The 27,491-nt window shown below is 40.1% G+C and overlaps 1 protein-coding gene across 1 annotated transcript; it reads left to right on the forward strand.

The window, feature by feature from the left end:
- The first annotated feature begins 1,109 nt into the window (after positions 1-1,109).
- Positions 1,110-27,491, forward strand: wnt10a (wingless-type MMTV integration site family, member 10a). Its single transcript, XM_023424852.2, has 4 exons — positions 1,110-1,705; positions 3,707-3,972; positions 9,918-10,291; positions 24,783-27,491. The coding sequence occupies exons 1-4, from the start codon at positions 1,644-1,646 to the stop codon at positions 25,341-25,343; spliced, it is 1,263 nt and encodes a 420-aa protein (XP_023280620.1). The 5' UTR covers positions 1,110-1,643; the 3' UTR covers positions 25,344-27,491.

The raw sequence follows: 27,491 nt of genomic DNA on the forward strand, positions 1-27,491 counted from the left end.
TGGCAACTTAATTGCGTCTGAATGCTAAACTCATGTAGTGTTTTACTACTCTGGTGACTCCATGCTGGCAGAATGCTTGCGTCCCTCCACTGGTGGGGGAAAACCTTTTTATTTGTGGTTTCTGAATCTTTATTCTAAGCTACTCATAAAGCACTGAGATGAGTGATATCATGTGGTCTTCATCAACAAGGGAGCTTTTTGTTATACTTTATAGCCATTTAAATCAAAAGATTAAAGTCCATGACACACAGGGAAGGTTAGAGAGCAATGGGAACTTCAGCCGACAGTTTTAACAAACCCTCGTTCTCTTCTGACAGAAAAACCAAAGGGTCTTCACTCTGACAGAATAAAAACCAACCTGCAATACATATCTTATTGTTTTTTAAATAGATGCTTTTCCCATGAGAAAAAAAATGTATGACTCACTGATTTTACACAAGATCAGTTTACCTGACACGGTTAGTATTACTCAGCCTGTGACATACACTAATTATGTTAGAATGGGTTTCCAGTGACAGAGGGTGTAATGAAAAAACGCTGTTGGATGCATTATGGGAAGTAGGATCAAGTATTTCTGGAGCTTGACCCATGCTATGGACAAAAATCAGGATATTTCCACCTCTACTACTTCAACCATTCTTTTTTCTTTTTTTTTAAAACTCCTTTGAACAACTTTATGAAAATGAAACACACAGCAGAGTGCTCCTTTAATTCGAGCCGTTGGTCACGGTCCAACTCATGGCTTCATTTGAGAATAAAACAACAGAGGCAGTATAATAGTCTTTCATCTTCATCATCTCATCATCATAAATCACCAGTTTTTAAAATAAACTAAAAGAGTCCTTCATTATCTGCTTCTCCACTTCATAATCATCTCCATCATCATGTTCACCAACTCTACGAACCCTCATAAATTCACACACAAAAGTAATTTTCTCTTTTGCAACACAGTCCTCCTCACCATCATCATATTCATCATCACCATCCTCATCCTCAGCATCGCTCCTCCAGTGAATATAAATGCTCCCCCTCACAGAGGGCGCAGGCTAAGTGTTTCTGGTTGCCTTATCTAAAAGGATCTCTATCCTGCTTTAACGAGGCACTTGACCTCCCTCGGCGCTCTCCTACTTCGCGAGTGACGCAAAAAAAGTGGGCTGGCGAAGCGCTAAGTGCAGTAGTTTAGAGGAGTATCGGTGCGCACCGAAAAATCACTAGTCAAGCAGACTTCATTTAGAGCGCCTACCTTGGATCAGCCGTCTCTCTCTCGGATGTTACACCAGTGCAAAGACCTCGTTGGCGGAGATACCGGGATGTGTACGGATGTGCGTGAGAGAGACTGACTTTTCCTCAAACTCGTAGCAGCCTCCTCCATTCAGTGAGTTGAGAGGTTGATGAAACTTTTCTTGAATGAGTATCCCGCCGCTGGCTGGCACATCTGGACTGAGGGTAGTCGGAGCTGTCAAGTCCAGCGCCAACTTTTAGCCGGACCTGACCTGACCTCCCTCTGCTGCTTCGTCCTCCCTAAACTTTGAGGCGGAATATTGGACTTTGAACTCTTTTTTTTTTTTTTTTTTTTTTTTTACTTCTTCTCTTCTTTTTTCTTTTAACTTTTATTTCTTTTTTTTGTAATTACAAGGCACAAAATGGAACACTCGGTACTCAGAATAACATGCGTCTTGGTGGTTATCTGTCTCTTGGATAAAAGGTGAGTTGAAATAGATAGATAAATAAATGAGGGATGTCTGAATTCAAGCTAAAAAAGTTAATCTCTGTGTTGGTTCAATACACTTAAGCCTTTAGTCTTCACTTTATGATTCTATGTTTAAAATCTTGTTTTATTTTTATTTTTATTTTTTTAATCATAGCCCAAATTATTAGTTTACAGTAGGCTAGTGAATAAATAATAATCTACTTTAACAAAATAAAAGTCAGTTTTCATTCATGCAAGTAAAAGTTAAATAACCCAAAGTATCCTTGCTGACACGTGTGTCTGAAGTCAACACATAAAAAAACATAAAATAAATAAAATATAAAATGAAACAGCCCACTTTTTTTTTTTTCGTTTTTATTTTCTGTTACCAATTATCTACTGTCTCATTCCCAAACAATGTAAAAAGTTGCCCTTTGGAAACATAGCTGTTGAAACAGGTCTACTCTCAAAGCAGGAAACACAACAGGTAGCAACAGAAGCCGAACTGCAATCAGAGGCAGACAGTTCAAAATGCAATGCCACCAAGAAAGTAGGACACCACCATGCAAATGAAGATTTGATGTTGGAGCCAGCTGCGTTTTTTGATTATGATTTATGTCCAAAGCTGGCTGCGTTTTCAGAAAGAGCACAAGGTGATTTGTGAATGTTTGAGTCAGGCGCTCTGATAAAGAGGCTTACAGAATAGAAATGTGCACAAGTTACACATATTGACAAAACTGGAAAGAAATATGCAACGTTGCTGCAGCTGTGTGTGTGTGTGTGTGTTTTTGTGTGTGTTTCTGCACATGCCTCCTTACACCTGGGTATTTGCGTGTGATGTCAGGGTGTGCTAAACGGATATGTATGTGTGTGTGTGTGTGTGTGTGTGTGTGTGTGTGTGTGTGTGTTTGCCCACAGCTGAGCACACTCCTCGCTGCATGTGCAGTTGTGTGTCCCAGTCATACAAACACAGAGAGGCAACACAACCTGTGTTTTACTTGTAATGATAATGAAAAGAAAAGCTGCGCACGTTTGGGATCTCAGGCCATCATCAGTGCAGCCTGTGTTTTCCTTGATACTGCTGTGACTGTTTCTCTGTGAAGTCGAGAAGTGCTTTGACTGCTGTCAGCGAAATTACTGACTGATAACATGATTGATAGGTTACAGCAGCAGGGGACAGTTAAGTCAAGAGACGTGTCTTATAGCTAAAAAGTCATTGAAATTACATGCTAACATATTTTCTGTGGTGATTTTATGAGGCAGGTAAGTTGCTGTTTTCCCTGCGTGCACATAAAACTGTCACTTGAACTACTAGTAACACTGGTTCACACTAGTGCAGTTCCCTCACTCCCCACTGCAACTCACTTGTTCCACTGTATAACTCTTATCCTGCGCAGTCAAATCAAAGTCAAAGTGATGATGGGGAGACAAACCTGAATTAGGCCAAATTAACATTAAATGCAAATATTCATGTTTCAGCACATACATTTCAATCAGCATTGTATTGCAGTTTTATAAGTTCACAAACCTAAAATGAGACGACGTTCCTGTAAAATCACCCGCAGGACCCAAGAGCTATTTCGTTTTATTCATTGTCAGTAAGCATTGGCTATTTTGTTGCCAAAACATGTCCACAGTCGACAGTCATAGCGCTCTTTTTATTTTGGCGACAACTTTGCGGGACCATAAACTGAAATCAGTCTGAAAAACAAAAAAACAAATAGATTTGTGAGCGCATTTCCCCTTCTGTCAGCATCTGGAGATGGTTTTACAAGTATTAACCCACATTATGTGTATTATTGAGGTTTTACAGCAATCAGCTATACTGGGGACCATCAAGTCAGGGCGCCTGTCTGGTACTGTGGGAACAGAGTTTTGATGTGTGACACCCAACAGGAGTTAGTATCAGTACTAACTAGACCTTTGATACTAAAAGAAGTGGACAGAACAGAGACAGCAAGGTTCATAAGCTACATGTTTTTCTTGTCGATAACCTGACCTGTATGCTCCATGCAGGGTAGACTCCAATGAAATCTTGGGACTGAAGCTCCCCAACATTGACCCAATCCTGAATGCCAACACGGTGTGTCTGACACTGCCGGGGCTGACACGGCGCCAGCTGGAGGTGTGCATGCGGAACCCAGACGTAACGGCTTCAGCAATCCAGGGAATCCAGATTGCCATCCACGAGTGCCAGCACCAGTTCAGAGGGCACCGCTGGAACTGCTCCAGCCTGGAGACTAGGAACAAAATACCCTATGACAGCATAGTCTTTAAAAGAGGTCAGCTTTATGGTCACTATATCAAAAATATACTGTTAGAGATGGTCCTGATGTGTAATTTCATTTGACTTCAAATTTGAGTTTCTGCCTGGCTTGTTGGCATTTTGCATCTCTTTCATGAAAATCTGTGTTTCAAAACTCAAATCCAAATGCAAAATCATGTATTACATATGAACCATTATGAGAAACTTACCAGACTCTTATCGGCTAAGAAGTGGTACGTACATTATTCTGCAGAGGTGAGATGTCACCACAGGCTTCCTCCTGAAAAAAACAAAAAAAACCAACAAAAAAAAACGATGGAGTAAGTTCAAAAGTTTGGTCTTCAAACAGGCTGTGGTTTCATTCTCAAATACACTTTAATACAACACCTTTAAAGGATGGGCTTAGAAAGATTAACAGCCACAAAGATACACGTCCTAAACAAGCGTTGGGATAATAAACTGTAAATCTTCAAACAAGACCATAAAAAGAGATAATTTTCCCCATACTTACAACTCTTGAATGTTATCTCACAACAATAACGTCCTCCAAATGGTTGGGTTATCTTTAGTGACTACAAGACTGGTATCTACTTTCTAACCATCTCACTGTGTCTCCTCAATAACCCATACAAAAGAGCAGGTAACTTCAAAAGCAGTTAGTCACCTCCAGATTACCGAGCCTCATGCAGATCGGTTTTCTCTGACGCTTTGTAGTGCTTGGAGCTTTGCAAGTCAGCCACAAAGGATGAAAGAGGATCTTTAGAGTTGGGAAGCCTTTATATAGACTCATCCCAGGTTATTGACTGGAAAAGGCATCAATTTCTTAGTAGCCTGAGCACCTGGCTAGATGAACGGTGCACAGTGTGGTTTGTAGTTTGATTCTCGAGTTGAGTTTCCTTTTAATCGCGCCAATGTTGTGTCCGATCCTTGAGAAATAAGATTTGACAGTTGCATCATAGTGCACTGGTTGACCTTATCATTAAATTTTAGTTTGATCATTGCTTTGGTGTGACTGCAGTGCAAATGTAGGCTTTAAGAGTTAAAACCAGTTATCTCTAAATATCCTTATGAACTGTTGATGGAATCCCCCATCATAAAAAAACAAACAAAAAGAAAAACTAACTGATTAAACGTGTCAGATCTTTCCTGGAGGGTTTTTGCCATAAATTTATCTTCTCCTTAATCTGTGTGCAATAAAATCATGAAACTTTAATTTTATAACCCTAATTGAGGACTGTATCCTGTCACCGCTACAGAACTTTAACAAAAACTCTTAACTACAGTATATGCTTACACACCTCTGGACGTACTTTCACTCCTCACTGACTCATTGAAAGGCTGTTTGTCATTATTAGTAGAGGCAGTTGCTAGTTGTCTGGCATCCCTGGTTTGCCTCGGGTGCAGAAACTCCAAACCACTGACATAAACAACCTCTTTAAATCAGATGATTCATATGTTACATGTTGATACGTTCCACTCCACAGAAGCTAAAAAATTGACGCAAGTTAACATGCTGCAGCCATTATTGCGTGCAGCTACTGGCAATACTCTCATGGAGACAGATTTACAGTCATGGATTGGATGGAAGTGTGGAGATTAACACAAGTGTTCAGAGAAACTGATCTTAGAAAAATAAACATGGTCTCACACGAAGCGTATATATATACTCCATACCCAATCGCTATTTTTGCTTGACGATTCATATACTATAGCAACAAGTTTATCTGTGTTTTTAAAATCCCTGTGAAGGAACGTTTACAATACAACTTGTAATAATTCTAGTAAAACTGAAATTGAGTGGGACATCAGGTGCCTTACAGTTCAGTTTGTTTTGTCTAAGATGCGGCTTGGATCCTCTCTGGCTCTGCCACAGATCTCTCAGCTGATGGTCTGTAATAACTTTTATAGGTCCGTGTTCATTCTTGTTTAGCTTGCATTAAAAACTAGGCTAAAGAGGACATCAGGCGAGACATGGATAGACAGAAATAGGAGAATCTCTCTCTCTCTCTCTCTCTTTCTCTGTCACTGTGTCTGTGTCCTCCCTCGCTGGGCTGCTCCTAATGCTTTTACTTCCCTTGCCAGTGCAAGTGCTTGTGAATTTGCTCTCAGCACTTTCCCAACTCTCTGTGGCAAAAGCATAAACCTGTTTAGTCGGTTTCTGTAACACAAAGTGACAGTTTCCTTTGAATCTTTAATTCATTTTGCCACTTCCTCTGCCATCAGTTCAGCCGGGCGTGCCGCAGCCAGTGAATTATTTGTTAGATTGATTTGTTCCCAGTCTTCCGGGGGCCTGAGTCGGGGAGCAGGACTAGAGCTAAAACAGGCTTTCTATGTATGAGGATGTTCCTAAGTGCCATTCCTCTCGCCCCCCCCCCCCCCCCCACCCTGTGTGAGTCAAGGTGGTAGAGGAGAGGAGGGACAGGGTGGGAGTTGGTGAGTCAAATTATATACAGTGGGGTCCAAAAATCCGACACCACTCAGAGCTTTGGACCCCACTGTATGTAGTCGGTGCAATTTCAGAGATTGTGTATGTTGGGGATGTATTTTTTGGTATCAAACCAAACATATAATCAGATGTTGAATAACTCATTTTTAAAATAACAAATCAAAGGACTACTTCTGTGTTACAGGGATAGTGCCTAGATTTATCACCTGACTTTGCAGTTTATCTCAATTCGACAACATCTAAATATTTTAGTTTAAATCTAAATTTTCTAATTGAAAAATTAACTAAGGCTATCTGAAATTAGCATGGTTGTGATTGGCCAGTGTGCCCAGTCCCAGCACATGCACACAGCACACTCTCCTGCACAACCTGAATGACAGGTAGACAGAGAGAGCCGGCAAAAACTTGATGGTACACCGGCCAATCAATGCGGCGGCTCACCAGGATTTGTCCCTGTATGCCTGATGGCCAGTCCAATTATGCATGCCCAACATGGGAAGGGGAGGAAGGAGGAGGGACCAAAGAGTGCATTTATTTGTTACTTATGATAGAGGTGGACACCCCGACTCTCCAGTAGTATGCTGCCGCCTGTTTGTTTGGAGTATGATACGAATAGTTGTCCCTTTAAGTTAACTGTCTCACCGCTTTCGTGTTTTCAGATGAAGCTGTTTTCAGCAAATACAGCTCCGGTTCGATGACTTATATGTGTCACATGGCCAGAAACAGGACACCAAATGAATGTTGCTCTACAACAACTGTTTGCTTACAAAGTGACTCTGCCAACTTAAAAGTTGCTGACATGTAAATGCTGTTCTTACGGCTGGCCAAAAAATCTGTTAATGAGGGTTTAAGGACAGTTTATCTGCAGCGTGACAGACAAGTTTGGTGGCTGTTGAAATGTAGTGTACTGTATCAGATTCTTTGCTGACTGAGAGTCAGCCTCCATCTAGTCTGCTTGCTTCTTTTTTCAAAGCCCAATTTTTAAGATGTTAACGCAACACTGTACAGTATAACAGTGTCAGTGAACACCTGCATCTTTTTTCTGACTGTAATGTACAGATTATGAATATATACAACTTAAGACAAGAAAAGCCAACATTTGGAGATGGAAACCTTCCTCCATTTATCTGAATTGAAATGGGAGAGTTGTTTAAAACAGCAGAAGGGGCTGCGTAGGTGGGCGTGCGTGACTTAAGATACTGGTGAAACAACAAAATACCGTTCATAAAGTCATAAAGCTTGCTGGCATGAATCTTTAAGCAGAGCATAGCAGTGATCATTCAGAATGAGACAATATGTTTAACCATCATATTGCTCATCATAAGCTGTGTATTCAAATACATATACGAGTATACAGCAGTTGCGCTATAGTGACACCGTACTGAGGAATATGTGCTGTAGCGTTGCATAGGAGAACTACAGACTGTCAGTTGGTCTGTGGGTAAATTTCTCTTTCACTGTGTGAATAACGAAGTAACATCAAACATTGCTAAAAAGGGGCAGTTCCAGTTATTAGCTTTTTATTTGACTCCAACAAGCAGCCTGAATCATTTCCCCTTCAAGCGGGGTGCTATAAACCCCTAAGTGGTTTCTTTTCATGTTTGCTTTACAAGTTTCCATTATAATCTTCACTGTTTTCTGCACCAGTTAGTTACCGCCAGTGGGGCTTCTTTTATAGAAGCTGAGGGTACCATGCTCACAGACAGTAAGCTGATATCCATCAACAAACATTGTAAATGTGCGAGTGCAAATCCTGCTGTCACTTCATCTTTCAATATCAATATTCACAGATTCCACAATTGGACATGGATTTTTTTTTTGTCACAGAAATGTATCAACCTAGATCGGGTGAATGTGTACGTGTGTTTATAAAGTGGGGTCCAAAGGTGTGTATGTGTCTGTGTAAGAGAAGCGTACTGTAACATTAGTCCTCTGAATTACAGCTCAGTTGGGGGAGAGTTGCTCATTACATGAGCCGCATGCAAGTTCGACTTTCTGAAGGAGAAAGGGATGTGTTTAGCTGTAAAGGCAACAGCCATCACACGTCATATAGATAGATTACATGTCCACAGTCGTTTAACCACCTCCCCTACAAACAGTAGTCTAGCTGGGACAATTTGAAGTGATTATAAGGCAAAAGCCACAGTATATGGCGCAATCTAGCCGTCTAAGCTGAACACATGCACGACAACATGGCTACAGCAACGCATCGTCTGGTCCTAAATTTTCAATGCAAGATATGATATGACAGAAACAGGTGAAAGGATCAAACTCCAGGCATTTGATGCCCCTCAGTGAGCCAGAAAAGTAAGTCAGTGACCAAGTATTCCAGTCATCCAGGACCCAATGAAATGGAAATGGAAAGACCCATGAAAGATGGAGAAAGAGAGAGGTATTCAAAGCCTGAAATGCACCCAATGTAGTTCAGCACTGCAGTGCAAATTCAGGAACTATTTAGCTACCTTTCTACTCACTTATATACATTAGGTGGTAGATGTAAGTAGAAAGCAGTGATTGCCACAGCTGATTATCTTGTATATAAGCAGACAGAAGGAGACACAGCCATGTTTAGTAACAGCATACGAGTCCTCTGCGAGTGCTCTGATGGGAGTGGTGGGGGTCTGTTCGTGTTCAGCTGCTCCACAGAGACGACATACGCAAGTGTTTGGAACACTTAATTGCTATTGTCCCAGATGTTTCCCCTGGTTTTATGGGATTTGGCATGAGTGTGTATGAACATGTGAATAAACTCTTATGTGTATCCTTATCAAAATAGAGGAAGCTCTTTTACTACAGCTTCACTGAGAATGTGTCAAACAAAACATGCGCTGAAGTGCAAACTTACTAAGCATTGTGACACAGTTGCTAATAGAGAGGTGAAAAGATTTCTTTGCTCATTTAGCTGTTGTTAAAGTGAGTTTCAGGGCTAGGAAAATCACTTTACATCTCAAAGTTGTATCCAGCAGTTTTCCGATCCATCTTTAATGAGGGGAATTTAATAGTTTTGTTGCTATTCTGATGCTATTTGCGTTAAAAATAGAAAATGCACCACAGATAGAAAAAACCTGTACACCGCACCATAGTCGCAGTCATTTGAATTTGGACACAAATGGCACATGTCATCCACCATCATCCATTTACCCGGTAATCTTCTAATTTCACCTGACAGGTTCATGAGGCATACACACAGGTATGCTCTGCCTGCAGGTTATCGAAAATATTTCAACATTTTACATAAACTTCAACTTATAACTCTCGTAATTCCTGACAGCTTCTTAAAAACAACGTGGCACATTCCCAAACACTGACACAGTCCTCATGTCAATCAGCCAGTTTCAATTTAGAGAGAGTAAATTCCATCTTCCATGTCATGGACTAAGCCGTGTTATTATACTTTTTTTTTTTTTTGACAAAATATATTCTCTTTCTTTCCATTCTCAAACTTTCTTTCCTGATTGCGACACTTCCACAATGTGCTATACATTAACACCACTATTGTCTCCCTTCACCCACAGGTTTTAGAGAGAGTGCCTTTGCGTACGCCATCGCAGCAGCAGGCGTGGTGCATGCAGTGGCCAACGCCTGCTCCATGGGCAAACTGAAGGCATGCGGCTGCGATGAGAAGCGACGTGGGGACGAGGAAGCCTTTCGCATCAAACTACACCGCTTGCAGCTAGAGGCCATCCACCGGGGGAAGGGTATGGTACACGGCGTCATGGAGCACTTTCCCGCCGACCTGCCAGGACCCCAGGACTCCTGGGAGTGGGGCGGCTGCAGCCCTGATGTGGAATTCGGAGAGAAGTTCTCGCGGGACTTCCTGGATGCCCGTGAGACGTACAAAGACATCCATGCCCGTATGAGGCTGCACAACAATAGAGTTGGGAGACAGGTGAGTGTGAAGTGAGAGGATGTGAGTGTGTGTGTGTGTGTGTGTGTGTGTGTGCGTGTGTGTGTGTGTGTGTGTTTGGGTTTCTGTGATGGCTTCTACAATATTTGTGATTATTTGTGATTATTTGTTATATAGTTAACCCTATCACACACCCACAGTTGACCCAGAGGGACCACATACTTTGCATTTTGTGGATTTATGTTCAAATTAAAGGGACAGTCCACTGATTTTACACATCCACTTCAGTTTAATCACCAGATGGAATACTACATGTAAAAAAAGTATTTTGAGGCTGTAGAGGGAGCTGCTCAGGGCAGGGACGGTCTTAATGAAAGATGCTATCCAGCTGCATCATGGGCAATTTAGGATCAGGTTTTTTGTCTAGTGTTTTATTCATAAATATATTACTAAATTAGAATTCAAAGTCCCTCCCAAGTTTTTACTGACTAACAGTTTGGTAGTTTGAAACGAATGATTTACTCGGTCGTTTGCTGGGAAACTTCTGTAGCGTTGTCCAATCAACCGATAACAGGAAGTCACTGTATCATCACAAGCTAGCATAACTTCCAAAAATTACAGTTTTAGTAGCACAAAAGGTACGGTATATATTTAGTAAATCTAAGTATTCAGAGAAATATGTGTTTCAGAGTAAGTAGTATTCATACAGTTTATGAGTTGCTAACCTAACTGATGTTATTTACTCATTTAGTCACGTTATGAGATATGCTGTGTTATATTTTGGAAATATAAATGAAACCCTTAATAATTACATCACCATTAAACAACATTTATGAAGTATCTGTCCAACATACTCCCATCTCTTTTAGTCTTCACTTTAAATTTAGAAAAGAGCAAGTGTGCGTGGTGCAACCTTTTTTAATTTACCGATGTGTAAAGCTGCGCTCGTAGCAAACACATATGTTAGAACTTGCAAACAGCTGCTGCAACTGGCTCCAGTTTTATGCTGCTTCAGATTTGACTTTGATTTTCTAAATCTGACTGTGACAACTTTATAAAAGTGCAATACTAAAACACTGGAGTGTCCATTTTTAGTGTGAGAGTGTAGTTGTTATTGCCAGTATATTACCTCATATCAACAAGTAGTGTAGTGTAGTTAATGCTTGACTCTATCTGTCTATGAATCTACAAACCTATGAAGGGAGTAAAACATCTCTCTCTGTTATTAATGTAAGTATTACACCATCTTTTTTAAAAATGTATTACACAATAAAACAGGTGGATAGTGGGTGGGTTGAGTGCTACTGGGCCAATGATAATGTTGCAGTGCACAACACAGTCTGATTTAATTGGCCAGATCAACGGTGGCCAGTCATTATTACACTGATGTTTATTTCTGCCGGGGGAGACTGCTTAAAGTGTTTTTGCATAAACTCCACTTGCAGTAAGGGTCACTCTTCAGTTCAAGTATTACAAAAATAATAACAGGGAATAATTTTTTTTGAAGTAATTTGAATCGGAGTGTGACGTTTATGAAAACACTGTATATTTATTTCAACAATTCTGACTAAATGTGTTTCAAAGGGGAATTAGATATCTTATCACAACTACAGCTGTATTTTATACAAACACATGTAACTACTGTAGAAATTCCAGCTCAGGACACTGTTGTTTTTTCTGGAGAAGAACTGTGTGGAAAAAACAATATTAATGATGGAGAGACAGGGTGTGAACCTGTTCACTGGTTGCTGGGGCATTCATATGCGCAAGAAGAAGATTGATACAGGTGCAGTAGATTATAATTGAAATTTTTTATGTTTTTTTTAATGGGGTTTTTTTGTTTGTTTTTTTAACAAAGCAGTTTTAGAAACAGGATAACCCAGGAAAAAAAAACTTCAAGTCATTGTTTCATATCATTATGAGCTTGCTGTCTAGTCAACCATCTAGCATGCTCAAGTTCATCTGCTTACTGTAACAGTTCAGAAGTCCTTTTACCTCATCCCGGTGCCGAGCATTGGTTGAGGTGGCTAGTGTGGGAATTTCCAGTCTGATTCTTCTTTTATGGATCAGGGTTGCTGTAACCCACAGCCTTGGGGATTACAGTACACTACAGTTTGTCTGGATTAGCTTTCCACTTCATTCAAACTCTATTGAAATGAATGTTTTTGAAAACATTCATTTCAACACTGATTAATGATAATGTTAAGGTCAAGAGAAACGTTGTCTTGAAGGGTTGATTTGGTGTTTTTTTTATTTTATTTTTATCATTATCACATTAATTAAACAATAAGGCCTGTTCATTATGTAGATTGCATGTATATTTGGTATCAGTCTATTATTATTACTGCCTGATAGCACTATTGTTTCCTTGATTGTTGTTTCTTCAGGGAAACTCCAACCCTGAGAGGATTTAAAACATCTACAAATAAGTCATTTGTCAGTTTAGACTATCTTTGTTTTGTTATGATGGTGGATGTGTGCTTGCTGTGTCATGTCAATTAGTGTCAGATCAGTCGGTGTGTCAAAGGAGGGTAATGGTACTCAGTGTCAGAAAGCTACAGTATAATATCTTTGCAGCTGAGAAGCACACTTCAGACATCTATCATATTAATTAATTCATATATTAATGAATAGATACGCTACTTATGCTAGGGTAATATGTAAAGGCTCTGAAACTCTCGGTGTAATCTAAATTTCTTTTAGTCAACTAGTTCCAAAGGTGTTGCGCCTTGGGCAATGCAAGAGAAAGATGTAAATGACAGTGATAAGCCTTGATGATGTCCAGCTCTGTGGTCGAACAGAGACAAGAAGCGACCGTAAATTGCTCATTGTTCCCTGTTTCCTCCTGAGTAATTTGGGCCTGTATCTTTCCATCAGTTTACTTCTGGTTTCCTTGATTATCCAGACAAAACACAAATGTGGAGCGCGTCAGCCGAATTCAATAACAGCTGGTCTCCCCGCAGTAGCCGTAATGGTAGAAATAGTCTTAGACTTAGAACTGGTGACATAAATCCCAATCAGTGATGTGGACATGGGAGTAAACTTTGAGTGGGGGCTGATATGACATGAGTAGGAATGAGTTCATGAGCCAAGGAAAGGGAAATAATTTGTCTTTTGGGTCCTTCTCTTTTTGTTGGATGGAGTAAGTAAGATTATGAAACTTGATAACATACAGGATCACAGTCCGGCCTCATTGTCTTCACTCCGTCTACCTCTTGAGGCCATATGCTCCCCAATAATTAGACCCCCAGAGGATGGCAGAGACTTAAACACTGTCTCACATCCAAAACATCCCAGGTTTGATCCTGAGTTGTCTGTTTGCAGCAGTGTATTCTGTTGAAATGCCATTGAAAAAGAGTAGATATCCATTTGTAAAAATACAAAAATAATAATGTAATGATTTTAAAAAGCAGTTGTAGGAAGAGAAAAGTGTAAACATAAGTGTAAGTAAGTTTCAGTGGCTGTTAAAATAATCACCAAGCTTCACTTTTCCCTCAGCACCTGCAACCTTAATTTCACAATGGCATGCGGTGATGGCCATATATCATTGTCACTGCTGACTTTAGATAATAACCGTTCAATGAGACATGATAGCACAGATACCAATTTGCCTATTAGACTGATACTTAGATGCCAATTTCATTATACAGGAATAAGCTCAGTTACACGATGTGATACAGGACAGGTTATTAAATAATTACAGATGCAGAAGTCAGGCAGCAAAAGCCTGTAGCAAAGAAATGGTTTTGCAAATCATGATAAATCTCTGCTCATGTTCTGAAGAACTGACAGGATAACCGTGGAGCCGCAGAGAGAGTCAGAATCAAGTTAATCTTGCTTGCCTGTTTTGGACATGAATCTGTTTGGCAGTATAGTTGCTTAGTGTGCAGAGTTTAGCCCGTGAGATGCGTTATAAATTTGGCGAGATGTATAAGAGATGTAAGTGTATACATTATAAACAAGTTTATCAAATCGAGCCAGTTCCAACATTTGGCAGGTGAAGTGCCCGAGAGAAAATCTTTCAAGATCGGAATATGCAATCACACCCAAACCGTAAGAAGCACAGCGGTAGCTCGAAGAAAACAAACTATATTTGGCACTACTTAGCTTCATTTTAATTTACAGTTTGATCTTTCCGGAATGATATTTAGAAAGGCTAAATATTGGCTCTCGGATTCCTCACAATAAATTTTGCTTTCAGTGTGCCAGGCTGCAAATTCCCAGCCAAGTGAGCTGCGGCATCCATCAAACACAAAAAAAAACTTGACTCATAGTCGTCAACATCAAAGGGCCTATACCTCTTTTTTTTGGCAAAGACTCTAGTTACGAGCAGGGACTAAACGACACCCAGTGATCCTGACCATTTTGACACAAGCCTGATGACCCCTGATGACCCTGGTAGGGTTCAAAGCTGAAGTAATTTGCCTGCTGACTGATGTGATCTCTTCAAACACTCAGCTATGATGTGGAAAGAGGTGACTTTAGACTCCCTTAATATTTTTATCCAAATTACAAAATTAGTTGAATGAATATCTCTTATGGAGAGCTACTCAGAGGGATCTAAGTGACTTGTTACATCACAACAGAGGAAGGAGATTACAACTTGAATGATTGCAATATACAGAGCAATACTGAAGAGAGAGAGAGCGAGAAAGAGAGAGAGAGAGAGAGGGAAAGAGAGACAGAGAGAGAGGGCACTGAAGGACAGAGAAAAGTAGGAAGAGACAGAAACCAAACATACTATGAGTCATTGCAGAGCTGTTATACTGTAAAATACCACGCACCTTAATGACTTCAAATGGTATGGAAAGCCACAATAAAACCCCTCCAAGACCTTGCATCACACACACACACACACACACACACACACACACACACACACGTACACACACACACACACACACACACACAAACACAAACACATAGCCCCTAGAATCAAACAGAAAACACTGACAGGTGGGGCCTCAAAATAATGCCTACCCTTCCCGTGTCTCTTTCCTCCCCCCGACCCACCACCTCACCTCCCTCCGCATGACTCCTCCCCTCAACCCCCCAACCCCCGCCCCACTCCCCCCTTTCAGTGAAGTACTCTTTAGGCACAGGAATGTGGTGGTTTTTTAGCGGGGCGTGCATGTCGCCTCATGCCCACCCCAGGGTTCTCACGACGTCCCGTCTTGTTTTTAGCCCTAATTAGTGGCTGCTGGCAGTTTGGAAACAGATGTTTAAAACCCTGCAAAAGATTTTAGACTTCAAACACCGGGGCGGAAAGTAGAAAGAGATTCGCCCTTCCTTCCCTCCCCTCTTCCCCCTCTCCTGCTCTGCCTCCACCAACTTCTCTCCAGCAGGGCTGATTGCAGAACTAATACTATACACTGAGGAGGCACAAAAAATGTGTGTTGTGGTGGGGTTTATTTACATATGATGTCAGCATATCAATAACGCCATACATATGTAAAGCGCAGGCTTCACCAGCCGCTTGTTTTACACTTGCAAAAAAGATATTAATTTGAGTGAGTAGTAAATGTAGCTGTTAAAAAAAGATAAATACATTTCAATGATTGTCATTGTTAGATACATCCTTTCCTAACTAATTTTAAATCATGTGAAAACACTAAAAATCAGTGTTTGATGACTAAATGGTTATGATTCCATTTAATATGAAAATTGCTTTACAAAACAATATTTTAACTTAATTTATTTTTATTTCTATTCAAATAGATATGAATTGATGATCTCATAAGAAAAGAAATTCAAATTCTGTGTTAATTTTTCTTCCCATTGTTCTGTTGCAGTGAATGAAAACACGCTACTGTACGGTAGTTAATAAGAGCAGCTTTAAAGGCTTGACTACACGTTTAAAGTATCTGCCCATGACATGGAAACACCTCACCAGGGTGGTAAATTTCTTAGCCAAGTTTTTTTTTCTCCTGAGCATTTTTCTCAATCGTTTAGAGAGCACGCCTCAAAACAAATGCTTGGCACGCTTTCTTGTGTTCATGTTGCAGAGCTTAGAGCCAATGCCGAGGTTCTGTTGAATCCTGTCTGTTTATTAGGCAGGTGGTGACAGTGCCGGCTATGCAACAGTCTGCAGTCGTGTTACTGGCAAGCGTCTTCTGGTAATTACGATTTACCATCAGACCTTGACTTCAGGGGAGTAAGGAGAGATGGTGTGGTCCTTTTTCAGGAAGGAGACTATACATTTCAACTCATTTTCACCTCATTTTGAAACATGTTCATTTGGAAACTCACAGTTTAATAACCTACTGGTAATCATTTGAACATTTGAGACATTTGCCCTGACTCTCTCGAAAGCATTGTCAAGGGTTATGTTCATGATGGAATGGTGGTTCAGCAGTGGCACACTTCCTGCTGCAGTTAGAGCATCTTTATCATTCCAAATGTAATGTATTTCAGAATGACACTGAATATGTGTGAACAGTATAGTTGCAATGAAAATGAAATCCTTCAGATCTAACTGGGTTGCTCAAAAGTGAAGATGCCAAAGTATAGAGTGATGTGACTAATGAGCTAATGGACAAGTGCGGTTCTATGTGATGGGACCAAGTTGTTTTAAATCAAATTTGTGGAAGTAGCCAAATCCTTTACGCACTTCACTCTATCCTGTGATTGGCCTATGAATGGCCTATTGCCACAGCCAAATGTCGGTGGAGAGCACAAACTTTGTGTGGTCCTAATGACTGACTGACTGCTTTCATACATTTGGTAAAGGTTCCCCTGGTACCACAGAAACACAGCAACTGAATGTGTTAACCTGTCTGATCTAATTTAAGTTATGTCAGATATTCTCATATGACTAATCTGCACCTTCCCGTACAAGGACATCTGCTTTCTCCTGCCGAAAGGTGGATTCAATTTTGTCTGATGTCAGCCTCTATTGCATTGACTAATAATGTATTGTAATGTACTAATTTAACCCTCGTAGGAAAGGAAAGTACCTCTGCCACTCACACCTGATGTTTTCAGGCGATCGACGACTTACTTCGTGTGTTAAGGCACAACATTGCTTCACCAGAGCACCAAACACACTGTAAAAGTTATTTAAACTGTAATGATTTTGAGCAGCAGCCCCTCAAGCTTGATCCAAACCAGCAACAGTGGGACTCCCAGGTCCTTTTATGCCTAATTTAACCCTTGAGCGATGATAAACTGCTCTGGGGAGCCCATTCACGTTAATTCATTGACTCAGAACCCACACAAAAAGCCAAGTGTGTTTGATCAAAAATAGCAACATTAGTGTGGGGTTAGTCCTGTGCTCCTCAGAGGCCAGTTCATATCATCAGTGGTGTGCACAGCATTCCTGAGTCCTGACAGTGCAGAGGCAGAACATTTGATCTGACCCACCACACGCTGTGCACACACCAACACATACATGTGCACATGTACACACGCGTGTACTCATGCCCACTCTCTCCTTACAAAGTTCAGTCTCTTCTACTCACGCACACACTCACACGGATATACAGAGGCAAAATGTTTCACAGTAAAAGCTCAGCAGGTGGAAGTGCTTATGCTGGTAATAACATTTTATTAGAGTCTCTAAATGAGAGCTACGGACATTGTGTGCAATTAACAGTGAGTAAATACTACACACATGCACACACACACGTTCTAATGTAGTATAGTTCTTACTGTGTACTGTAGATATGCATTTGCTCCGTAATTGCATGTCATTGTGTCGTGTACACATTGTGCATGTGTGCGTGTGTATTTGTGTATGCGTAATTGCTCTTTTGAAGCAAGGCGTTTGATTTGTTTAAAGTGATGTCTGGGCTTAATGTGCTGCTGTGGGATTTGTTTGTGTGCTTTGATATCGCCTTGGCTTTCTGCTCGGCTTTAAAGGTCCTTCAGTAGATTGTCTTTGAACTGACAAACACACGGCAGCATGCAGACTAGTCTGCTGTTTATCAGCCATAAGGGTCGTCTGTGGGACACATAGAGGCTTGATTAGGATTTTCCCAAAAGTGTTCAGTGGTGGTGACACAGGGATTGGCCAACAATTAAATTCAATGAACCAAAGAAAACAGAGAATAAACCACAAATTATACGGGTGCATAGCTGGGTATGACTGACTGAAGTTGCTCAACTACTCTGCCTCCACATGGTGAACATGTATTGTATTTACCCAAGTCACATATTGAAAAAAGCATTTTTCTTATTAAGGTGGATTAATATTGAGACCAAAAAGAAACAAACTATTACAGACTGCTCATCCTACTAGTGATTAGCCAGGGATGGGAATCACAGATTTCACAGCAAGGAGCACAATGGAATACATTTTTTAAGTTATACCTTATAAAAGGTGTTACAAGCACAGACAGGCAAATTTCTCTTTTCCTCATTGGCTGTTGCTTCTCTCCATTTGTGCTGTTGTTGTTTATGTCATGCCACAGGAGTTTCCCTCCTCAATAAAAGCTATACTGTAAGCCATCACCAACTCCTTCATTACCACTGAGTCAGTGTTGACTCAGTCAAATCTTGATATTTGGTCAGTATGACAAAATCATCCGGCTGAAGGGAGTGTGGTAACAGTTCACCTTTGGCATACTGTAGTCCTGCATCGCAGTTTTCATTTTCCACTTGCACGCAGCGAATTAGAAACCGCCTCATTAAGTTTGGATGTTCTAGAAATAGATCACTGTAATAAATGACTGTTGCTAAAGGGAATGTGTTAAACATGTGCAATAAATTAGACTGACACATACTGTACTTTTTAAATTTACTGTAACACAAAACAAAAAAAATTCAAAAATAAAAGTTTTAAATTAGTGATATAACCACCTGTCATGACCATGGTGATGTGGTAATTTGTAAAAAAAAAAAAAAAAAAAAAAAAAAAACAAGAAAAACAACAATGAATGAGAATACAGTTGTCCTGGAAGTCAAATATATATAATTGTAACTTTTCTGATTGATATACGGCTGGTGAACTTAGTCACATGTCATCACCATCACTTTCTCTCCTCATGTTTCCTGTATTTTGGTTCTGTCTGCTCTCCACTAAAGGCAAACATACTCCTGTATCTTTACCTAATTAATGCACACTGACCCGTTTTTCAACATCAGGTTGTGCTAACAAAGCTCTGATCTTTAGTTTACCTCATCGCTCCTCTTTATTGCACAGTAGTCTGCTCTGCTCTACTCTAACATGTTGTACTGTTCCCCGGTCTACTGTATTATGTAGCCTGCAGTCCTAATCTGCCACCAACATGTCGTGTTTGATCTCTGTCTGGGGTTGTTTAATAGACGCCTCCGTCTCACTCTCTAAGCCAATTAAAACTTGCCAGATGTTTGTCTCTAACTGTGGTCCACCATTGACTGTGAAGCATTTACATCTCTGTAGTGTATGTGCAGCGGCAGCCACAGTATAAATCATGGAATACGGCGTATTAGCAGGTTTCCATCTTTATCTCCAGTAACCCATGTTTTTGTTTCATCTAAACACCATCAGCTCTTCTCCCGTGTTTAACACAGTGACCTACTTTACTATTCTCAAACCCCGGCCCTAGGCCCCTGCTGTGTCTCGGCACATTATGCAACACCGCAGCTCAAAGTAAGTGTGTTATACAAAGTGTTCTTTTCAAGCAAGCTTTTTATAGCTTGTGACTCAGGTTGTGTAAGACCTACAATCTTTCTACATTTCCCTTGCCCTTTGCCACAACAATCAGCTGATGTCAGGTCAGGTAGGGCTGCTGATTATAATCTAATCGAAATGGCTAGTAGCAGCAGGACATGATGACAGAGCCTAGATAGAGTACCAGCTAGACACACAGGTGATTTGCAATCCTCACACACACATGAACAGCCTTTGTGTATCAAGCGGTGGAGGGGAGATCATCTAAAGATCATCTCCTCCTCCTGTCATCCTCTTTTCCTCTCCCCTTTCCTCTACCCTCCCCTCCCTTCCCTTCCCCCGTACTGTACAGCCCCCAGCAGCTCCCCCACCCTGCTCCTCCTCCACCTCCACCTGTCCTCCATGTCCTCAGGGCTCATTCTCGAGATCTACAACAGGGCAACTATAAATCACATGCATCACTTTTCTTCCTTTTTTCCACAGTAGTCAAGTCAGATATAGTAAACACAGACAAAGACACAGACACACAACATCTCTTTCTCTCTCTCTTTATTACACAACCCATTGCCCCAGGTAGAAGCCAGAAAATCACAACCTTTCATCTGATCATGTATCCAGCCTGATTAGAGTGGTCTAGATCTGGGAAAATACTGTCAAAGTGTTTTAAAAAGTGATTTGGAAGTGTATTATGTTAGATTAGTAAAACCAAAGACCTTCTAAAAACAGGATACATCTACAAGTAAATGATCTTATGTTTTCTTTCTGTTTCATTCTTTCCTTCAGTTCATTATTATAACCAGAGCCATGCATTTGAACTTTTGTCAAAAAATTTAAACTTTTGTCAATTGAAATTAAATCCAGAATGCTGTGTTGCTTTTCATTATGTCATGTTAAATCAGGGTCTCTGTCTTTATTTGTAGTCTACTTGTACAAAATGTTCTTAACTGCTGTTTCCCCTGGCTCTTTTGTCAGATGGATCAGCACTTCACATGTCATACTGACAGACCACTTCTAATAATATAGCAAGAGCAGACAGCTTCCCTATTTCCTATTAAGGGTCTGGATTGTACCTGTTGCGCCTTTCAACTACATGTCAAAGGAATATTTGCCACATACACACACACACACACACACACACACACACACACACACACACACCAAAAGCACTAGCACTAGTGTTGGGATAATTCCACCCTAAAACAGAACTCATCAGTTATTCCTCTGATGTTGAATGTTGAATTGGCAGATGTCCATTTGAATTTTAAATCTCGTGCTATTTCCTTGTAAATATCAACAACTGCTTCAGGTCTTGTCAGTGGTTAACAGGTTGGATTTTAGCTGAGTAGCAACAAGTTGTAAATCTGATTGGCTGTGTGTGACAAAAAAATCTAACTTGTAGGATGCAGCAGTATCCTCATATAGTGACAAAAACTGTAATTCATTTTTGAAACAATAGAAAAGAATTTGTGTAAAAAAAAAAATTGTTTTTAAATGAGTGGAAGATTTTACTCAAAGTTTTATTTGGTAATTTTTGAAACAATGGCTGCCCTCTCATTTCTAGTCAGCAACTTTCAATTTTACCAGCTGAAAATCATTTCTAGCTAGCTAATTAAACTAAGGCTAGCTCTATGAGTTTGATTAAATCTTTCCAGCTGATGTCCACTAAAATGAGAATCTTACAATGGGATTTAAATATATATATGATAATAATTGTTATGAATAATATATTAGTTTTTTTTATAAGTATAATAGAGAGTAAGAATAGACTGAAATCTGTTCTAAAATATGGCTGTTAAGCTTGCATACTTGTTTGTGTAGCTATGCTAAACAAGAAAAATCTTTTTAGCATAACAATGGCATGGCAAACATAACACTCCATTGGATAACATTGACTTTTCACTAGAGTGAAAAGTTCCACAAAACCAATAAAGAACAGGATATAGATGCTAATGTTAGCCTTAACTCTGATAACAACCAAGTCATACAGTGGAGAAATGTTACAAAGTGGATGTGGTAGAGCTTGTAGCCCCACAAAATGTACGGTAGTTAGTAATGATGTGCTCCTTTCATTAACAATGAAAATGTATGTTAGAGCAGCTAAAAACACTGTTTAAAAAAAATTCATAAAATATTGCTTTTGTACTTTTAGTTTTTGCTAAAACAGACTCCATCCAGGAAGAAAACCTTGACAGCTGAGATACCTAACTGGACAGTTTCTGTTTGGGGGAGGGATTTAGCAAATACTCAATTGAAGTTTGCTGCATTCTGAACATACGGTACAGAGGCCAGACGTGCTGAACTACTGGAAAGCAACAGTTTTGCGGAGTTCACAGTTTTTTTGCAAAAACATGTTACATCCTGATACACATAAAAAGTATGAGCCATACTGCTGTGGTTCATAATCTCCCAGAGGTTTTTATTTTTTACCCTGCAACAATATAACAGTCATTAGACATCCCACTTTTTAGCTGTTTTTGTTGTTTTACTGTCCTTTGAAACCCTTATCCTGTTGTGAAAGTACCATCAAACAGTAGCAATGTGGATGCAATTATGACTCCTTGGTCAGTTTGTCTCCTTAAGGTTTAAGTGGGTTCGAGCGTTTTATGATTACAGACTTTGCTGTGTGTTTAAGGCCAGTACGTTTGTGATTCTGGGGTTGCCTCTGCCTTTATGTAAAAACTGAACCGAAAGCTGCAATCTGAACTCAGTGCAAGTGCTGTTTGAGCTATTATAGTGTTGTTTACTATAAAGTCTTACAGCCTCTAGTATCTCCTCACCACCGATCACAGTTTCTTTAAACGTTCTTTTCAACACTCCCAGTTACAGAGGAACCATGTTTATCTAAAACGCATACCCTTTAGTCACTTTCTGTTAAACTAACAAACATTTTGAACCAAAAATGCAGTGATTAAAAGACTGGAAATGTTCTTCATTCTTTTGTATAATTGTTAAAAAATAATCTAAATGATTTTAAGCAACAGCATCAGTTTCTAACATTTAATCGTCTGAAGTGCTCTACATTGCTGGCAAGTTTGATGAATGATAGTAACATAAATATATGTCCAAACATAAATATACAGTATATGTTTACAAAGAATGAGTAAATGTGTCTAAATAAGTAAGAAATTACATTTGCACATTTGCACAGCTTTTAAGTCTGAGCAAAGCAGTTTTGCTTTAATAATTTGGATACATCATTATTCATAATTCAGGCTCCACCGGTTTTGAAACTGTAACTTGATTTATTTGTTTTACTACATTTTTTTGTTGTTGTTAACCATGGCCGATCCCTATTAACTTTGGCTCTGTGGCAAACAGATCTTTTGCTCTACTTTTCACTTGTTCATTCCAAACAGATGAGGCAAGTAGCTGCATTTATCACAGTTTCATTCTCTCATCCACCTTTCTGCTCATTCATGTCCCGGAAAACAAGGAATCGGGAAACCCACTGTACAGCATGGAGCTGAGCCTTAGAGTACACTAACCAAGCACAGTACCCAGTATTACATTATTCAACAACCTGCTCTTTCCCCCTGAGAAAGGTGGAGTCAAACGAGAAAACAAAAAGTGAAGTATCTCATTTTTGGCCTCAGTCCAAATTGACCTTAACTTTGGGAAAGTGTTACAATTAATAGATGCATGACAAGCAATTTGTTTAACGTCTTAACGCACCTATACAGCCTCAAAGCTCCTGCACTTATCCCTTTAAATTGGTCATACCGGTATGTCTGCTACCTCTGTCTTAACCTGTGTGGATGAGTGTGTGGGTGACAGTCACATTTTTTGTGTGTCTGTGGAGTGTAGTATTATTGCTAGCACATGTGTGGAATGTGTTTAACTGCGCAAGTGTGCTGCATGTGTGTGTGTTTGTGTGTGTATGTGTTGATAGGGGCTGCAGCAGCAGCATCTGTCAGTACTCTGGGTGGCCTTGTGTTCCTGTTAGTAATTGGATCTTAAAGTTTAGAATAAGTGCTGACTGATAAACGCACATGCATATGTACACACATGCATATATACAGCCTTGAAGAACCGTACTGAGGTGGACAGGGTTTATGCAATGTGGGATGTACCTGTGTGTACATGTGGTTATGTGTGTGTGTGTGTGTGTGTGTGTGTGTGTGTGTGTGTGTGTGTATCACTGACAAAGAGTGGGTTGGTCCTGCAGTGTTGGTCACGCTCTAACAGGACGTTTTGTGTTTGTGCTTGTTTATGCATGCAGATGTACTTTAGACATCAAAAACATTCTTGTAGAACCTGTATAAGGATTTTTTGCATAGTGTAGTAGTCCCACATACCAGGGCCTACAGTGAGCCTTAAGATGAACAACCCCAACTTGTGTGTGAAAATGGCTTCCATTCATTATTTCATGCTTTTTCCATAAATATAATAAAACCAAAACAATATGTTATCACTTTTAATATCCATGTGTTCTCATTGGCCAGCATTAAACCATTAAAGTGAAAATATGTAAATACTGCAATGCTCTGATGCCTAATGTGCCACTACATGTGGGTCAGGCTTGGAGTAATTCACTGCTGCCAAAAGATGAATAATGACAATGCTATCTGTTTGGGTAACACCTGCATCCATCTGTGTTATTTGATATGAGTATGTTTGACAACTGGCTCAGAGTTGGACCACCTGGCTTTTTAAATGTGGGACCAATTTCTTCAAGGGCATTACAGTGGAACAGTCGCTTGCTTAGGAGTGCAAATAAATGAAAAACACTGAAGTAAAGCCAGCACATTATAAAATAAGACAGGCTCCCTGCAACACACTGGACCTGTATATTAAATTTCAAATGCAACCAGTGATCAAAATCAAGTTTTTAATCCCTCTCGTTTTGTTCCCCCCTCCCTCCTCTGACTCCCTCGCCTCTGCTCATTTCCTCACTCCATCCCACTCTCTCTTTTCGTCTGTCTCTGTCTCTGTTATTCGCAGGTGGTGCTTGACCACATGAGAAGGAAATGCAAGTGCCACGGGACGTCGGGGAGCTGCCAGCTAAAGACCTGCTGGCAAGTCACCCCAGAGTTCCGGGTGGTGGGCTCAATCCTCAAAGAGCGCTTCCACATCGCCACGCTTATCAAGGCTCACAACCGGAACACTGGACAGCTCGACCACTCCCACAACAACAACAACCACCACAACCACCATAACCATCACAACCACCACAACCACCACCACCATCACCACCATCAGAACAACCACCATCACCACCACCACACGCATCGGCGGCGGCCAAGCATCAACGAGCTGGTCTACTTTGAAAAGTCACCAGATTTCTGCGAGCGGGACCTGGGGTCGGACTCGGCCGGGACGCAGGGCCGGATCTGCAACAAGACCAGCCCCGGCATGGACAACTGTGAGAGTCTGTGCTGCGGGAGAGGCCACAACATCCTGCAGCAGACGCGGAGCGAACGCTGCAACTGCAAGTTTCACTGGTGCTGCTATGTGGTCTGCGAAGAGTGCAGGATAACAGAGTGGGTCAGCGTCTGTAAATGAAGAAACACACATCAAAAGACTCAATAAAGAAAACAAAGAAAAAGACTTTTTTTAAATCAAGACTATTATTTTGAAAGGGGAATATGACTGTAATATATATGCCCTGTACCTTTTTGCGGTGGACTGCTGTTTTCCAGAAGAGCGAGGACAGGGTGTGAAGCAGTTGAGCCAGCAAAGAAAGATAGATGTGCTTGTTGGTAAAGAGTGTGCACATGCAGCATATGTCTAAAAGCTGCCATAACTCAGAGAGCTTGGATGTTTACTGCCTTCCTCTTGAGACAAACGATAACATAGTTTTATCAGGTAAAATATATGAAAACTCCAAATATGAAATCTGAGCTCTGAGAACAACAAATTATTGTTGTTTCATCAGCGTATGTTGACTGACACACAGCTGCATGAGATTCAGGTAAGCAAAGAGGAAGGTGAGGGTAAGCAGCAGATTGCATGCAGAAAGAAAATAATATTGCTTCATAGCACCGGTGATATATAAGGTGGAATGGCCAATGTCTGCATCCCATGAAACCTAAAAATGGGGGAAGACATCCAAAAATCCAGATGATACTCTATACAGTAGTCCCTCCATAATCTGTATGATAAATTACAGCATAAACACAGTTACACAGTACTTGCTATGCCTCCATCTTCTACATACAAAGAGACAAATATAGACCTTTTCATACATCAGGATTCACAATGCACAGGATTTGACCTAGCACTTGAGGATTTTGTGCCTTGCTCAAGGGCAGTTTCAGTTTTAGTGATTTTTATAGCAGATATCAGGTTATACCGAGAATACATCAGGGGTTTGTCTGGCTCAACTGACACTAGATGTATCAATATCACTATTTTGTCTGCATAAGTCAAACCCCGCTACGTCCATGACATTGCTCAATAAATGCATTCACATATTTTGGTTGGAAAGGCCTGTGGCAATTAGAAGTTTGCACGAAAGGGGCAAACTTTTATAATAAATGATGGCCACTGTGGAAAGGAGGCCGTTACAGCCGTGATGAATGAGTGGCCGAAGCTAAAGCCAATCAAAGAACTGACCTGAAACTGATCTGATTACTGGTGCTGCTTCCTGGAATTCTTCATATCACACCCTGACAAATGAAATGAAAACATTTCCTTTCCTCTAATGGAGGATGTTGAAGTAAAATTCACACAAATCAGCTTTCAACAGAGTAAGAACAAGCACTACTCCCGTATAATATAAGATTGATTTTATGATACCATTTGAAAATCACAAGCCACCCTGACACGAGCTTGTGCATTTATTTTCCAACCTCCCTCAAACACAGCACAGATCCGTTGTCCTGCATTAATATGATCCAGAATGCACCATGTGTGGTCTGTGTCTGTGTGTAGTATGTAACGTAAGAGGACTGTCAGAGTGCACAGTATTCCTTAATTTAACAAATACAGTTTTCATCTTCACTATGATCTGACCTGCATTGTAAATAAAACATAATAATGCTGCACAAACATCATCAATAAAATGAAAGTGCCTCAGGAAACTGAGTGCACGGGAACAGGCTTCAGTTTCTCACACTATAAACATCCTAAATTGTCATCAATCACAGTGTCTCCTGTTTTGTGATGCAATGTACTGTGTGTGACACTGTAAGCTTCTTGTAATATAACTACACTCACCTTCTTCACAATTCTTCAACGTGTACAACAGACATATTTTGATGTCAACTTCAAAGTATATAAATAACTAAGTTGATATGAATTTCTGCCTATGCACATTTTAAAGATCGTATTTGGTCTCAAGTAACTTGTATGAGTGAGGCTCCTTATCAGACAGTGTAATTTATTTCAAGCAACTATGTTTGTGTGTTAAAAGCAGAGGAAAAAAAATATCTGGGATTATGTTTCCAGTGTAACAGATTATTTTGATTCTGATAAGTAGTTTGCACATGCAGAACTGTGTCCAGGAAAACTCTGGGAAAATATCAGCAATATGCATTTTTTTTCATGTCATAAATGTAATGTATGTATGTATTTTTATGTTTTAATATGGTTATTATCTAAGTTATTTTATTTTTGTGGATAACTTAATATTTGTAAGACAACAAAGAAAGACCATAATATTGAAATGGGGCTTTAATGTGATGAATAATAAAATACATGAAAACAGTG

This window comes from Seriola lalandi, unplaced genomic scaffold (assembly GCF_002814215.2).
Source record: "Seriola lalandi dorsalis isolate HSWRI2012SDOR001 ecotype SW California unplaced genomic scaffold, Sedor1 jcf7180002054758, whole genome shotgun sequence".
Classification (NCBI taxonomy): domain Eukaryota; kingdom Metazoa; phylum Chordata; class Actinopteri; order Carangiformes; family Carangidae; genus Seriola; species Seriola lalandi.

What these genes read in the sequence shown, in the direction of transcription:
- wnt10a (XM_023424852.2), top strand. Translation starts at nt 1,644, where the DNA reads ATGGAACACTCGGTACTCAGAATAACATGCGTCTTGGTGGTTATCTGT. An exon ending in ATCTGTCTCTTGGATAAAAG is followed by an intron (nt 1,706 to 3,706) that starts GTGAGTTGAAAT and finishes TGCTCCATGCAG; the next exon opens with GGTAGACTCCAATGAAATCT. An exon ending in ACAATAGAGTTGGGAGACAG is followed by an intron (nt 10,292 to 24,782) that starts GTGAGTGTGAAG and finishes TGTTATTCGCAG; the next exon opens with GTGGTGCTTGACCACATGAG.